Below are 13,732 nucleotides of genomic sequence, written 5' to 3'. Positions count from 1 at the left end.
GAGGAATTTGAAGTTAAAGAGATTGTGGACTCATGTTCCCGATATGGACGTTTACAGTTTCTGGTCGACTGGAAGGGTTACGGTCCGGAGGAGAGATCCTGGGTTTTCTCTGAAGATGTTCATGCTCCAAGACTGGTACAGAAATACTTCTCCAAAAATCCTGACAAGGTTCAAAGGTGTTCGGAGACCACCCGTAGAAGAGGGGGTACTGTCACGAACCGGTCTCTCACCTTTGCGGGTTCTGGGGTTCATCCGTTGCCAGTGTGGTTGCTCGCGGTGCTGTGCGCCCGTGTGGGGACACGGCGTGATCAATGGCACAGGTAATGCAGTGTCTGGGAACTGTGGTGTGTCTGCTGTATAGGAGGTGGCCATGTTGGAGACCAAATAGCTAATACAGAGCACTTGTGAAAACACCTGTGGGCAGGTGTAAGCCAATCCCGTGCTTGTGTTGCCTTTAAGTAGGCTGGGATTATGTTACTCTGGGCCAGTGCTTTGTTGTATCAACGCCGTGCTCTAGCTCTGAGCTCTCTCCGTGCATTCCTGTGTGATTCCCGTGGTCCAGATATCGCCTCCGTTCCCAGAGGTCCGTCTGCAGCCTTCACTGCTGAAAGATCCACCGGCTCTCCGCTGTGCTGTCAGTTAATTGCTCACCTACTGGAAACAGTTGAATTCCCAGAGTCTTGCATGAGGTTACCTAGTCTGTCTGCCTATCCTACAAAGTCTGGAGGATCTCATTTCCCTCAGCTGTTCGTTTGTTCAACTCTGCATTTAACCCATTCATCACCTTGTCATCTACTACAGTTTCACAGTGATCTCCGGAACCCGCAAGTAACCCAATTCAGTACTTTTATTTGCTATGTTGTCATAACAAGGATAATTCTTCTCAGTCTCTGTTAACTCTCAAAACTCCATTGCAAATCCTTACAGTTATCTCTTCATGTCTGCATTATCCAGTTAATCACATTCTGCAGTTCAGCATCAAAGCTTGTTTATATTTGCTATGTTGTCATAACAAGGATAATTCTTCACAGTCTCTCAGTTAACTCTCAAAACTCCATTGCAAATCCTTACAGTTATCTCTTCATGTCTGCATTATCCAGTTAATCACATTCTGCAGTTCAGCATCAAAGCCTGTTTATATTTGGACAATCCAACATTTATTCATCAGCTTGTTTTGCATATGTTTCCATGAACATTTCTTTTATTTATTTTTGAGTTTTCTTTTGCATATTATTCCTGCAATACTTCAGTATAATATGATGATTAACAACTTGTCAGTTAACTCTTTACTGAATTGTTATTTTGAATAAATATATGAAGCGGAACTTTCTTCGTCCTCCCTGCTTTCTTCATAGCCCAGCACCTACACCTGTGGTTGGTCCCGGGTTAACGGATTCACAAAACACCCGGACCTGACACACTACTGCTACCCACCATCTCCCCCACACTACTGCCAACTGCCCTGCATCCCTCCACTACTGCCACCGCCCTGTCTCCTCCCACTAATGCCATTTGCCCTGCCTCCCCCACACTACTACTACCCACCCTCCCCCCAGTACTGCCACCACCGTCTTCCCCCACTATTGCTACCTGCCCTGTCTCCTTCCACTACTGCCACTTACCCTGTCTGCCCCCACTACTGCCACCACCGTCTCTCCCCACTACTGCAACCCTCCCTGTCTCAGCCCACTACTGCCACTGCCCTGTCTTCTTCCGCTTCTGCCACCACCTTGTCTCCTCCTCTGACACCTTAACTCTGCTTGAGGACAAGAGTCTCACAGACACTGCCTCCTGCAGTCCCCACTACTGCCAGCCACCCTGAGTACCCCCTCAGCTCTGCTTGGGGATATTACCCAGACAGTGCCACTGATACAGCAATAGTGCCACCCACCCTGTCTACCCCTGACATCTCAGCACTGCTTGGGGATTCTTGGTACTGCTGGTAACAGACCTTCATCTGCAGATGGAAGTAAGAAAGCAGGGCAGTAAGGAGTTAGAAGCTGCTACTGGTACCTGTGACCCTGGTCATGTAGGGCTGGGAGAGTCAGTAAGATTATGTAATAGTTACCATCTTACAGGCAGCCGGCGAAGGGAACAGAGAATGGGTGTTATGTGGCAAGTCTGATTGGTAGTAAAGCTGAGCTGTAGCCCTGCCATTTATTGGTGAGCTTCTATCATAAGGACCTGTTTCACCAGGACTGAGTCACAGCCAACTGGCATCACCCACACCTGGAGCTCAGCTAGACAACCATTTAGGATTGGTACTAGGTTCTCAGTACCCGGAGCAAGAGACAGGTCATCTGCATAGCAGTGGTAGATGAGGGCATGACATATGATTATTTCACCCAGTGGTAACATGTATATTGCAAAAAGCATAGGAGATAGGATAAGAACCTTGAAGAACAACGTATGGCAATAATAAGTATACTCCAGAAAATGAAATGGTTCCTCACCTGATGAAGTCTAATATGTACAACAAGAGATGATTTATTTCTCAGAGCATGGAAATGGCCTCTCATCTGTGTGACTTCTCTGATATGTAACAAGTTGTGATTTCTGTGTAAAACATTTCCCACATTCAGAGCAAGAAAATGGCTTCTCACCTGTGTGACTTCTCTCATGGTTTCTAAGATCTGATTTGTGTGCAGAACATTTCCCACACTCAGAACATGGAAATGTATTCTCACCTGTGCGAGTTCTCCGATGTCTAACAAGTTGTGATTTCCGTGTAAAACATTTCCCACACTCAGAGCAAGAAAATGGCTTCTCACCTGTGTGACTTCTCTGATGTATAACAAGATGTGATTTATTTAAACAATGTTTTCCACACTCAGAGCAAGAAAATGGCTTCTCACCTGTGTGACTTCTGTGATGTGTAACAAGTTGTGTTTTCCATCTAAAACATTTCCCACACTCAGAGCAAGAAAATGGCTTCTCACCTGTGTGACTTCTCTGATGTGTAACAAGTTGTGATTTCTGGGAAAAACATTTCCCACACTCAGAACAAGAAAACGGCTTCTCACCTGTGTGACTTCGCTGATGTGTAACAAGTTGTGATTTCCATATAAAACATTTCCCACACTCAGAGCAAGAAAATGGCTTCTCACCTGTGTGACTTCTCTGATGTATAACAAGATTTGATTTCCGTGCAAAACATTTCCCACACTCAGAACATGGAAATGGCCTCTCACCTTCCTTAGCTGGCTGATGGGTAATACGTTTTGTGTTCTGTGTAAAACATTTGGCATCTATAGAACAGGGAAACACTGTATCTACTCTCAGAGCTGTAACAGATGCACCAATATCAGAGTTATCAGCAGAACATTTCCCAGGATCAGAGGGACCAGCTGATAGAGCTGGATGTATAATTGGGGTAATGGGATTAGCTCCTGGAGAATCCTGTCTACTGTCATTATCTTTTATGTCACAATCCGGGGATAACATTAGATGTCCTTCTGAGATGTTCCTGCTTGTGTGTCCATCTGCTGGAAATAAAATACATTATGGAAATGTGACATTTTCTGTAACAATATTAATCTTGTAAACAATAGAAGACGACTCTCTGGGACACTTAATTGTAAATGTGTGTGTATAATAAAACATAATTTTTAATGAAGGCTTTATAATATTGTGTCTCAGACTATCATTATGTCCACCCTCCTGAGAACACTCACAATAACAAATGTAATATTATAATAAGACTTAGATATATCTCTCTCTTGTACTGGTAACTAACCATGAAGTATAAATGGAGATGTAGTCACTCGCCAAGTCCTATCTCAGCACCAATGTAAAACAATGGATGGGGAACATATCGTATGAATTGGAGATTCTAGATGAACAATAAAATCAGTCATATGAGCTGATGGATCAGAGAAATGTCTCCTAACGTTACTCCTGGAAGCATTGGTAAGGAAGCATTCCTTTATGTGTGTGCTCATACGCTGGTAAGCCTGTACATGTGTTACTCCCCCTCATATAAGTTATATTGCTACAGTAGAGTAGGTGTGGAACAATGTATTTTACATGCAATACACCATATTATACACTGCAATCATCATCATCATCTGCTGGGTTATAATCCACTCTTACACCCCCATCATCAGTGTCTTACCTCTATATTCACAATAGTAATAAGGATGATGGTGTGCACAGTAAGTATGATATAGAGAATGACATATCAGAATCTATACAGCTGCCGCCATACTTCTGCTTCTCATACGTGTGCTACTGGCAGCAGTGAACATCTAAGAGTGCAGGGAAGACAGCAGAGTCTGATGAGAAAGAGACTGGATCTGCCTTTGCAGGGAGGTACCACACCTGTCACCCCTGTTAGTATATAAAATAATAAATAAGAGGAGTGTGGTCCATGCAGACCTGCTTTCTGGAGCTCTCCTCAGTAAGTGGCTTCTTATTTACCCTACCTGATAGCTCTCAGCCCCCGCTGGGACCAAGACCCAATCTATTTTGTCCCCCACTACCCTAAAGCCGCTTGCTCTACTCACTCCGGGCACTGTTCACTGCCGCAGCCTAGTGACGCCGCTGAAGCCATGGGCTGTATTCTGGGGCTATGTGCGCCCAGTCTTTCCTGCACGCTCTAGACACCTGACTTGGAGGTGCTTTTGGCTGCAGGGGTGGGATGGTTAGGGTTAGGCTGTGGGTAGGTGGGGGGGTTAGAGTTAGGCATCCCCAGAGAGGGATAGGGTTAGGCTGCTAGGGTGGGGGGGCTAGGCTGTGAGGGACAGAGGGTTAGGCTGCAGGGAGAAGGGTTAGGCTTAGCACCACTGGGGAGGTTTAGGGAAAGACTGTGGGGGAGGGATGGTTAGGCTGTGGGTAGGGGGGGTTAGGCTGTGCGTAGGGGGGTTAGGAATCCCATGGGGAGGGTTAGGTTGTGTGGGATAGAGGGTTAGGCATCCCCCGGGAAAGGTTACGCTGTGGGGGATGGAGGGTTAGGCTGCTAGGGTGGGAGGGTTAGTCATCCACTGGGAAGGATTAGGCTATGGGGGAGGGAGGATTAAGCTGTGGAAGAGGGAGGGTTAAGCTGTGGGGGAGGGAGGGTTAGGCTGCAGGTAGTGGGGCCTAAGGCATCCCCCGAGGAGGGTTAGGCTGCAGGTAGGGAGGTTTAGGCATCCCCCAGGAAGGGTTAGGCTGTGGGGGAGGAAAGGTTAGGCTGTTAGGGTGGGAGGATTAGGCTGCGGGTAGGGGGGGGGGGGTTAGGCATCCTCCTGGGAGGGTTAGGTTGTCGGTAGGGGGGTTATGCATCCCCCGAGGGGGTTAACACCACTAGGGTAGGAGGGTTAGGCTGTGGGTAGGGGGGGGCTAAGGCATCCCACGTGGAGTGTTAGGTTGTGGGGGAGGGGGGGTTAGGCTGTGTGTAGGGGGGGTTAGGCTGTGGGGGAGGGAGGGTTAGGCTGTGTGTAGGGGGGGTTAGGCATCTCCCGGGGAAATTAGCACCACTGGGGAGGGTTAGGGACAGGCTGTGGGAAAGGTGGGTTAGTGTGAGGGGGGAATCAGGGTTAGATTAGATTTTAGGGGGACTGTCTGGATTTTCACCTCTGGAATGATGCCGTCGGCATAATGACAGCGGGTAGCCCGGGCTTTGGGATATCATATGTATTCTGTTTTCACCATAGCGTTAGCAGCACAAATGAAAGGACCAGAGGCAGGAACAACAAAGTTCTAGAAATTGCAGCAACCATCACCATGACTGGATACATGAAGAGATGCAGCGTTACATAAGACACACACACTACCTTATTAATAACATCCAGCTCACCCACATAAGTCACCCCACCAGGCAGCCATCACGGAGCTGAGGCTGAGCTCCTGCTTCTCTATCAGTGCACAGATGATAACAGTGGGCGGTCTGAGGCAGACACCGGCCGCACTTCATTCCCTGTGGCCCACCCCTCCTTTCCTACAGCCAGCATGGCCAGACACTGAGCCCCTGCTGGCTGGTAAGCTGCGGGGCGGACGCTGCAGCCCGGACCAGGACACAATAGAAGTGGTGGGACTGGGGATATCCGGCCTGTGAGCAGAGAGGGAGGGGGTGGTGCATTGGTGCGCCGCGCTGCACATCAGCTTTTCATTGAGCCTCTGTACATGCGCAGAAGCTGTCACCTAGCGCTGACTGATCTGAGCTCCAATCACTGCAGATGGCCCACTGTGTGAGACTGGACATCAAGGGGACAACTGGACCAGCCTAAGGGGCTCTGGCCCAGCATCCTGGTGGACCAATCCGCCCCTGGCTGCGCAGCTCCCGCTACTGCTGGGGACAGAACGGGCTGCCCACAGTCACCGGAGCCCGGCGGTGATATTGGGAAGTGAGGTGGCTGCCATTTTGGATTGAAGCATTTGCCTGAAGGTGAAACTACCTTCTATTTATATGGTACCACTATAATCTACTTCCTCTCAGTCTACATGCAGAGCCCAGTATCAAGTATCGTCTGAGTAGAGCTCATTATACTCTGATTACAACCTCACAGTATATTATTTTGTGGATTTAGCCACTGAATATATTTTGCCATTTGTGTCTCTCTGTGCTGAGTACTTCACGTCTGTGATCACGCTGACCTCTAGTGGAATTTCTCGGTCATTACTGTGTTATTTGAGTTGCATTACATCATGTTTACTTGAAATTTTGGCTCGGATACCCCCGTCACCCCGACTAAGAATGTCATTTTGAACGGAGTCATCTTGATGTAACCTCCTGACAGCGTACTACTGCTCCTTTTATTTATAGATTGTTTGTATTTTCCTATCTCTGAGAGGTCAGTCTCTTTGTAGCCTGCTTACCATGCCTCCAAAAAAACTTAAAAAGGTACCAAATCGGCCCCACCTGTCCATCTCTTTGGTATCTCAAATTCAAGTGGTCCTTCTGAGACCGCTACAACATCATCTGCTTCTTCTTGTCAGATGCACAGCCCAGCTGTAATGGCTGAAGACGCCTTAAGACACTCTAGAGCAGGGCTGGCCAAACCAGTCCTCGAGATCTACCAACAGTACACATTTTCCAGACCACCTAGCTGGTGCACAGGTGTAGTCATTACTAATTAAGATGTGCTGCATTCATTCCTAACTGACAATTCTACAGATCTCCAGGAGGCCTGGAAAACATGAACTGTTGGTAGATCTCGAGGACCGGTTTGGCCAGCCCTGCTCTAGAGGATCCTGTTACTCTACGCTCTATACATTCTATGTTATTTACATTTAAGGACTGAACTAACTTCAGAACTTAACTCTAATATTCAAGCTTTGAGGTCTGATATCAGTGAGATTGGCACTCGTACAGACTGAGATGAAAGAGATTGTTGTGTCTCACAAAGATCTGATTTCAGCACATGACACCCTTCAGGAAGACATGGGGGTATATTTACTAACATTCGTAATTCTACCGATTTGGTTGGAGATTAATTACGAATGACATCGAAAGTGTAAAACTGCAACTTTTTTAATTGATTACGACTAATTTACTAAGCTGTCGTATTCTGCATTTTCGTGTTTTCCGATGTCGATGTCATTCGTAATTTTTTACAGTGTATTACGGGAGTGATTAGCAAAACACTGCCGACTTTAACACAATGAATCATGGACGAATCTGTGAGATCCGTGCTGGGGTTCATTGTGCACCTTTTTATATTTTATAAAGTAGTTTAAAATGTGAAAAAAAATTGCGTGGGGTCCCCCTCCTAAGCCAAACCAGCCTCGGGCTCTTTGAGCCGATCCTGGTTGCAGAAATATGGGGAAAAAATGGACAGGGGTTCCCCCATATTTAAACAACCAGCATCGGGCTCTGCGCCTGGTCCTGGTTCCAAAAATATGGGTGACAAAAAGGAGTAGGGGTCCCCCGTATTTTTGCAACCAGCACCGGGCTCCACTAGCTGGACAGATAATGCCACAGCCGGGGGTCACTTTTATACAGTGCCCTGCGGCCGTGGCATTAAATATCCAACTAGTCACCCCTGGCCGGGGTACCCTGGGGGAGTGGGGACCCCTTCAATAAAGGGGTCCCCCCCCCCAGCCACCCAAGGGCCAGGGGTGAAGCCCGAGGCTGTCCCCCCCATCCAAGGGCTGCGGATGGGGGGCTGATAGCCTTTGTTAAAAGTGTTTGATATTGTTTTTAGTAGCAGTACTACAAGGCCCAGCAAGCCTCCCCCGCAAGCTGGTACTTGGAGAACCACAAGTACCAGCATGCGGCGGAAAAACGGGCCCGCTGGTACCTGTAGTACTAGTACTAAAAAAATACCCCAATAAAGACATCACACACACACCTTGAAAGTATAACTTTTATACATACATGCATACCACCATATACACATACTTACCTTATGTTCACACGAGGGTCGGTCCTCTTCTCCAGTAGAATCCATGGTGTACCTGTTGATAAAATTATACTCACCAAATCCAGTGTAGAAGGCTCCTCGGCTTGTAATCCTTTTGTAATCCACGTACTTGTAAAAATAAAAAAACGGATACCCGACCACGAACTGAAAGGGGCCCCATGTTTTCACATGGGACCCCTTTCCCCGAATGCCTGGAACCAACTCTGACTTAAGTCCAAGAAGGTTCCATCAGCCAATCAGGGAGCGCCACGTTTGGCACCCTCCTGATCGGCTGTGTGCTCCTGTACTGTATGACAGGCGGCACACGGCAGTGTTACAATGTAGCGCCTATGCGCTCCATTGTAACCAATGGTGGGAACTTTGTGGTCAGCGGTGAGGTTACTCTCAGTTACTCTGGGCATGGATCTATTTTTGGCCCATATTTATTTGCTCTTGGGTATAAAACGTGTATTTTTATCTTTATTTCCTGTGCTATATAATTGCTATATGGTCTGATATTCTTTCCACTGTTACGTTTCATAATACCTTTCTAGAATGTTTGGGTGTTCAGGTAAAGCATGACTGATTCCTCTAACATCCTGTTGCCCTTATAACGGTGTTGGTAGAACCTACATTGGATATCAGGCCATGTTCCTGGCCTTTACCTCCTTTGGATATATTGGTTACATTGAGATTTGATATTTCTTTGTACAATTGTTACTATGATGACTAGATTTTGCCTCTCGTATGGCTACTTGGGGTAGTTCGCAGGTCCCCCTTTTAGGCCCGACCGCCACCTTTTTCTACCTTTCTGTCCCAGTACCCTAGTGACGGAATCTCTAGCTCCTTTATGGATGCTATTTCTGGCTCCCATTTTTTCTTTCCTTTTCTATCTGTTATTGGATAGATTGAAGTATGCACACGCCCTACAGACTCTACTGGACTTTACACAGATGATCCTAGATGTTTCATACCATGATCTGATCTCTCTCTATCACGGTGAAGTTTTTAAGTCTCTTAATTCTCCTCATAGTTTGTAAGTCTCTTAATTCTCCTCATAAGAGGTCTTCCAATAAAATATTTCGCTGACCAGAAGGCGGCGGTGGTAGCCATTCAGGAATCACATGTTCCATTGCACTCTCCCCCTCAGTTTACCAATAACTATCCAGCATGCTCTATCTCCTGTGGTGTATCCATCCTTTCCCATAGATCCTGCCCCTTTCACCTGGAAAGCAAGTGGGTGGATTGCAATGGTAGATATTGGATTCTAGTTGGGAAAATTCATTATAAATATGTCACCCTCACTTCTCTCTATGCCCCTCATGCCAGACAGACCCGATTTCTTAAATCGTTTTTTCAAACGCTACAAGAAATAGGATTTTAATACCTACCGGTAAATCCTTTTCTCTTAGTCCGTAGAGGATGCTGGGGTCACCATTAGAACCATGGGGTATAGACCGGATCCGCAGGAGACATGGGCACTTTAAGACTTTCAAAGGATGTGAACTGGCTCCTCCCTCTATGCCCCTCCTCCAGACTCCAGTTATAGGAACTGTGCCCAGGGAGATGGACATTTCGAGGAAAGGATTTATTGTTAAACTAAGGTGAGATACATACCAGCTTTCACCTCAAACAAGCCGCACAACATGGCATTCCATAGAACACAAGCCAACGGCATGAACAACGTCAGCAACATGCCGACTATAACTGTAACACAACATGTGTGTAACCACAATGAATAACTGCAGATACAGTACGCACTGGGATGGGCGCCCAGCATCCTCTACGGACTAAGAGAAAAGGATTTACCGGTAGGTATTAAAATCCTATTTTCTCATACGTCCTAGAGCAGGGGTGGGGAACCTGTGGCCCTCCAGCTGTTGTTGAAATACACATCCCAGCATGCCCTGCAACAGTTTTAGCATGGCCAAATAGCAAAATTGTAGCAAGGCATGCTTTTATGTGTAGTTCAACAACAGCTGGAGGGCCAAAGGTTCCCCACCCCTGTCCTAGAGGATGCTGGGGTCACCATTAGAACCATGGGGTTATACCAAAGCTCTAGTACCGGCGGGAGAGTGCGGATGACTCTGCAGCACTGATTGACCAAACTGGAGGTCATCATCGGCCAAGGTATCAAACTTGTAAAACTTAGCAAAAGTGTTTGACCCTGACCAAGTAGCTGTTCGGCAAAGTTGTAATGCCAAGACTCCCCGGGCAGCCGCCCAGGATGAGCCCACCTTCCTAGTCAAATGGGCTTTTACCGATTTTGGTAACGGCAATCCCGCCGTAGAATGAGCCTGCTGAATCGTATTACAGATCCAGCCTGCAATAGTCTGCCTGGAAGTAGGACACCCAATCTTGTTGGGAGCATACAGGACAAACAGAGCCTCCGTTTTCCTGATTTGAGCCGTTCTGGCGACATAAATTTTCAAAGCTCTGACCACATCCAGATACTTTGACTCATAAGGCGTCAGTAGCCACTGGCACCACAATAGCTTGGTTCATGTGGAAAGATGAAACCACTTTCGGCAGAAATTGTTGACGAGTTCTCAACTCTGCTCTATCTTCATGAAAGATCAAATAAGGGCTCTTGTGAGACAAGGCCGCTCAGACACCCGCCTCGCGGATGCCAAGGCCAACAGGATGATCACTTTCCAAGTGAGGAATTTCAATTCCACCTTACGTAAAGGTTCAAAGCAATGTTATTGAAGGAACTGCAACACCACATTAAGATCCCACTGTGCCACTGGGGGCACAAATGGAGGTTGGATGTGCAACACACCCTTCACGAAGGTCTGAACTTCTGGAAGGGAGGCCAATTGTTTCTGAAAGAAAACCGATAAGGCTGAAATCGGTACCTTTACTGAGCCCAATTTTAGGCCCGCATCCACACCTGCGTGTAGAAAATGGAGAAAACATACTAGCTGAAATCCCTCTGTAGGAGCTTTCTTGGATTCACACCAAGAAACATATTTTCTCCAAATACGGTGGTAATGTTTAGACGTTACTCCTTTTCTGGCCTGAATAAGTGTGGGAATGACTTCACTGGGAATACCCTTTCGGGCTAGGATTTTGCGTTCAACCACCATGCCGTCAAACGTAGCCGCAGTAAGTCTTGATACACGCATGGCCCTTGCCGTAACAGGTCCTCGCGGAGAGGAAGAGGCCAGGGATCTTCTACGAGTAATTCCTGAAGATCTGGATACCAAGCCCTCCTTGGCCAGCCTGGGACAATGAGGATCGCTTGAATCTTTGTACTTCTTATGATCTTTAGAACTTTTGGAATGAGAGGAAGTTGAGGGAATACATATTCCAACTGAAACACCCACGGTGTCACCAGTGCATCCACTACCATTGCTTGAGGGTCCCTCGACCTGAAACAATATCTCTGTAGCTTCTTGTTGCGACGAGACGCCATCATGTCTATTTGAGGAACTCCCCAAAGACTTGTCACTTCTGTGAAGACCTCCTGATGGAGGCTCCACTCTACTGGATGGAGATCATGCCTGCTGAGGAAGTCTGTTTCCCAGTTGTCCACTCCTGGTATGAAGACTGCCAACCGAGCAACTGTATGTTTTTCCGCCTAGCGGAGAATCTTTGTAGCTTCTGCCATTGCCGCTCTGCTCTTTGTTCCGCCCTGGCAGTATACGTATGCTACTGCTGTTATATTGTCCGACTTGATCAGTACAGGCAGATTGTGACAAAGACGTTCCGTTTGTAGAAGGCCGTTGTAAATAGCCCTTAACTCCAGAACGTTTATGTGAAGACAAGTCTCCTGACTTGACTATCTTCCTTGGAAGTTTTCCCCCTGTGTCACTGCTCCCCAGCCTCGGAGGCTTGCATCTGTGGTTACTAGGATCCAGTCCTGGATCCCGAACCTGTGCCCCTCTAGGAGGTGAGAGCTGTGCAGCCACCACAGGAAAGAGATTCTGGTCTTGGAAGACAGGATTATCCTCCGGTGCATGTGTAGGTGGGATCCGAACCACTTGTCCAACAGGTCCCACTGGGACACTCTGGCATGGAATCTGCCAAACTGAATGGCCTTGTAAGCCGCAACCATCTTCCCCAGCAAGCGAGTGCATTGATGGATTGACACTCTGGCTGGTTTCAGAATTTGTTTGACCAGACCCTGAATTTCCTGAGCCTTCTCCACTGGAAGAAAAACTCTGTAGTTCTGTGTCCAGTATCATTCCCAAAAACGTCAGCCAGGTCGTCGGAATCAACTGTGATTTTGGCAACTTTAGGAGCCAACCATGTTGTTGAAGAACTGTCAGGGAGAGTGCAATGTTTTGCACCAACTGGTCCCTGGATCTCGCCTTTATCAGAAGATCATCCAAGTACGGGATAATCGTTACTCTTTGCTTGCGAAGGAGAACCATCATTTCCGCTATTACCTTGGTAAAAATACTCGGAGCCGTGGAAAGACCAAACGGCAACATCTGAAATTGGTAATGACAATCCTGAATTGCAAACCTCAGGTAAGCCTGATGCGGAGGATAAATGGGAACATGTAAGTAGGCATCCTTTATGTCCACCAACACCATAAAATCCCCTTCCTCCAGACTGGAACTCACTGCTCGGAGCGACTCCATCTTGAATTTGAACTTTTTTAGATAGAAATTGAGGGACTGCAGGTTTAGGATCGGTCTGACCGAGCCATCCGGCTTCGGGACCACGAAGTGGCTCGAATAAAAGCCTTCTCCCTGTTGTGACGGGGGGGCCGTGACAATGACCTGGTTGCGTTTTTGGAGGGTCTTTCTCTTTTTAGGAGGGATAGGGCTACCAAAAGGGGAGGAGGGATATGTCTCTTCAGTAAACCATCTCTTAAACCATGCGTAATAGATACTATCTGCAAGGGGATTGGAGATAATGTGGAGTCGCTATGGGTTGATATCACAAGTGAGGGCACTGAGGCAAAGAAACTAGTCATTGACACGTTGCAAGCAACCGGATATCAGCATACATGATGAGGAACAACTCCTACAGCAAATAGAAAAAGCAGCAGGAATGGGGGACATCCTAGTGTTAGGAGACTTTAACTATCCTGATATAAATTGGAGGAACGATTCATGTTTAAAAACTAGGAGCAACAGGTTTTTAAATACATTGAAGGATCAATTCCTGAATCAATTAGAGGTAAAACTATTCTGGACCTAGTTATTACCAATAACGTGGACATTATATCAAACATTAAAGTTGGGGAGACCTTGGGAAACAGCGATCATTATATGATCACTTTTGACATCAGTTTCAAGAAAAATAGCTATAAGGGAGCAACCAAAACATTAAACTTCAGAAAAGCTAACTTTAATATGCCGAGACGGGCACTAAACAGCATTGACTGGGATGAGTTGTTTCATGGCAAGGACACATCGGAAATGTGGGATACTTTAAAAGGGTTGCTTGAAAGC

General features: G+C 46.9%; 2 protein-coding genes across 2 annotated transcripts in view; both read right to left on the bottom strand.

The window, feature by feature from the left end:
• The window catches only part of LOC134984503 (zinc finger protein 585A-like), a 593,603-nt gene that overhangs the window by 315,219 nt on the left and 264,652 nt on the right, over positions 1–13,732 (bottom strand). The window lies entirely within an intron of this gene.
• The window catches only part of LOC134984498 (oocyte zinc finger protein XlCOF7.1-like), a 41,506-nt gene continuing 29,349 nt past the window's right edge, over positions 1,576–13,732 (bottom strand). Inside the window, exon 7 of the mRNA XM_063950064.1 lies at positions 1,576–3,482. Within this exon, the coding sequence (XP_063806134.1) occupies positions 2,488–3,482 (995 nt within the window). The 3' untranslated portion in view covers positions 1,576–2,487. The remainder of the gene's footprint in view (positions 3,483–13,732) is intronic.

This window comes from Pseudophryne corroboree (assembly GCF_028390025.1).
Source record: "Pseudophryne corroboree isolate aPseCor3 chromosome 3 unlocalized genomic scaffold, aPseCor3.hap2 SUPER_3_unloc_6, whole genome shotgun sequence".
NCBI lineage: Eukaryota > Metazoa > Chordata > Amphibia > Anura > Myobatrachidae > Pseudophryne > Pseudophryne corroboree.
The sequence above is the reverse complement of the archived record's forward strand: the minus strand, read 5'-3'. Positions and strand labels throughout refer to the sequence as shown.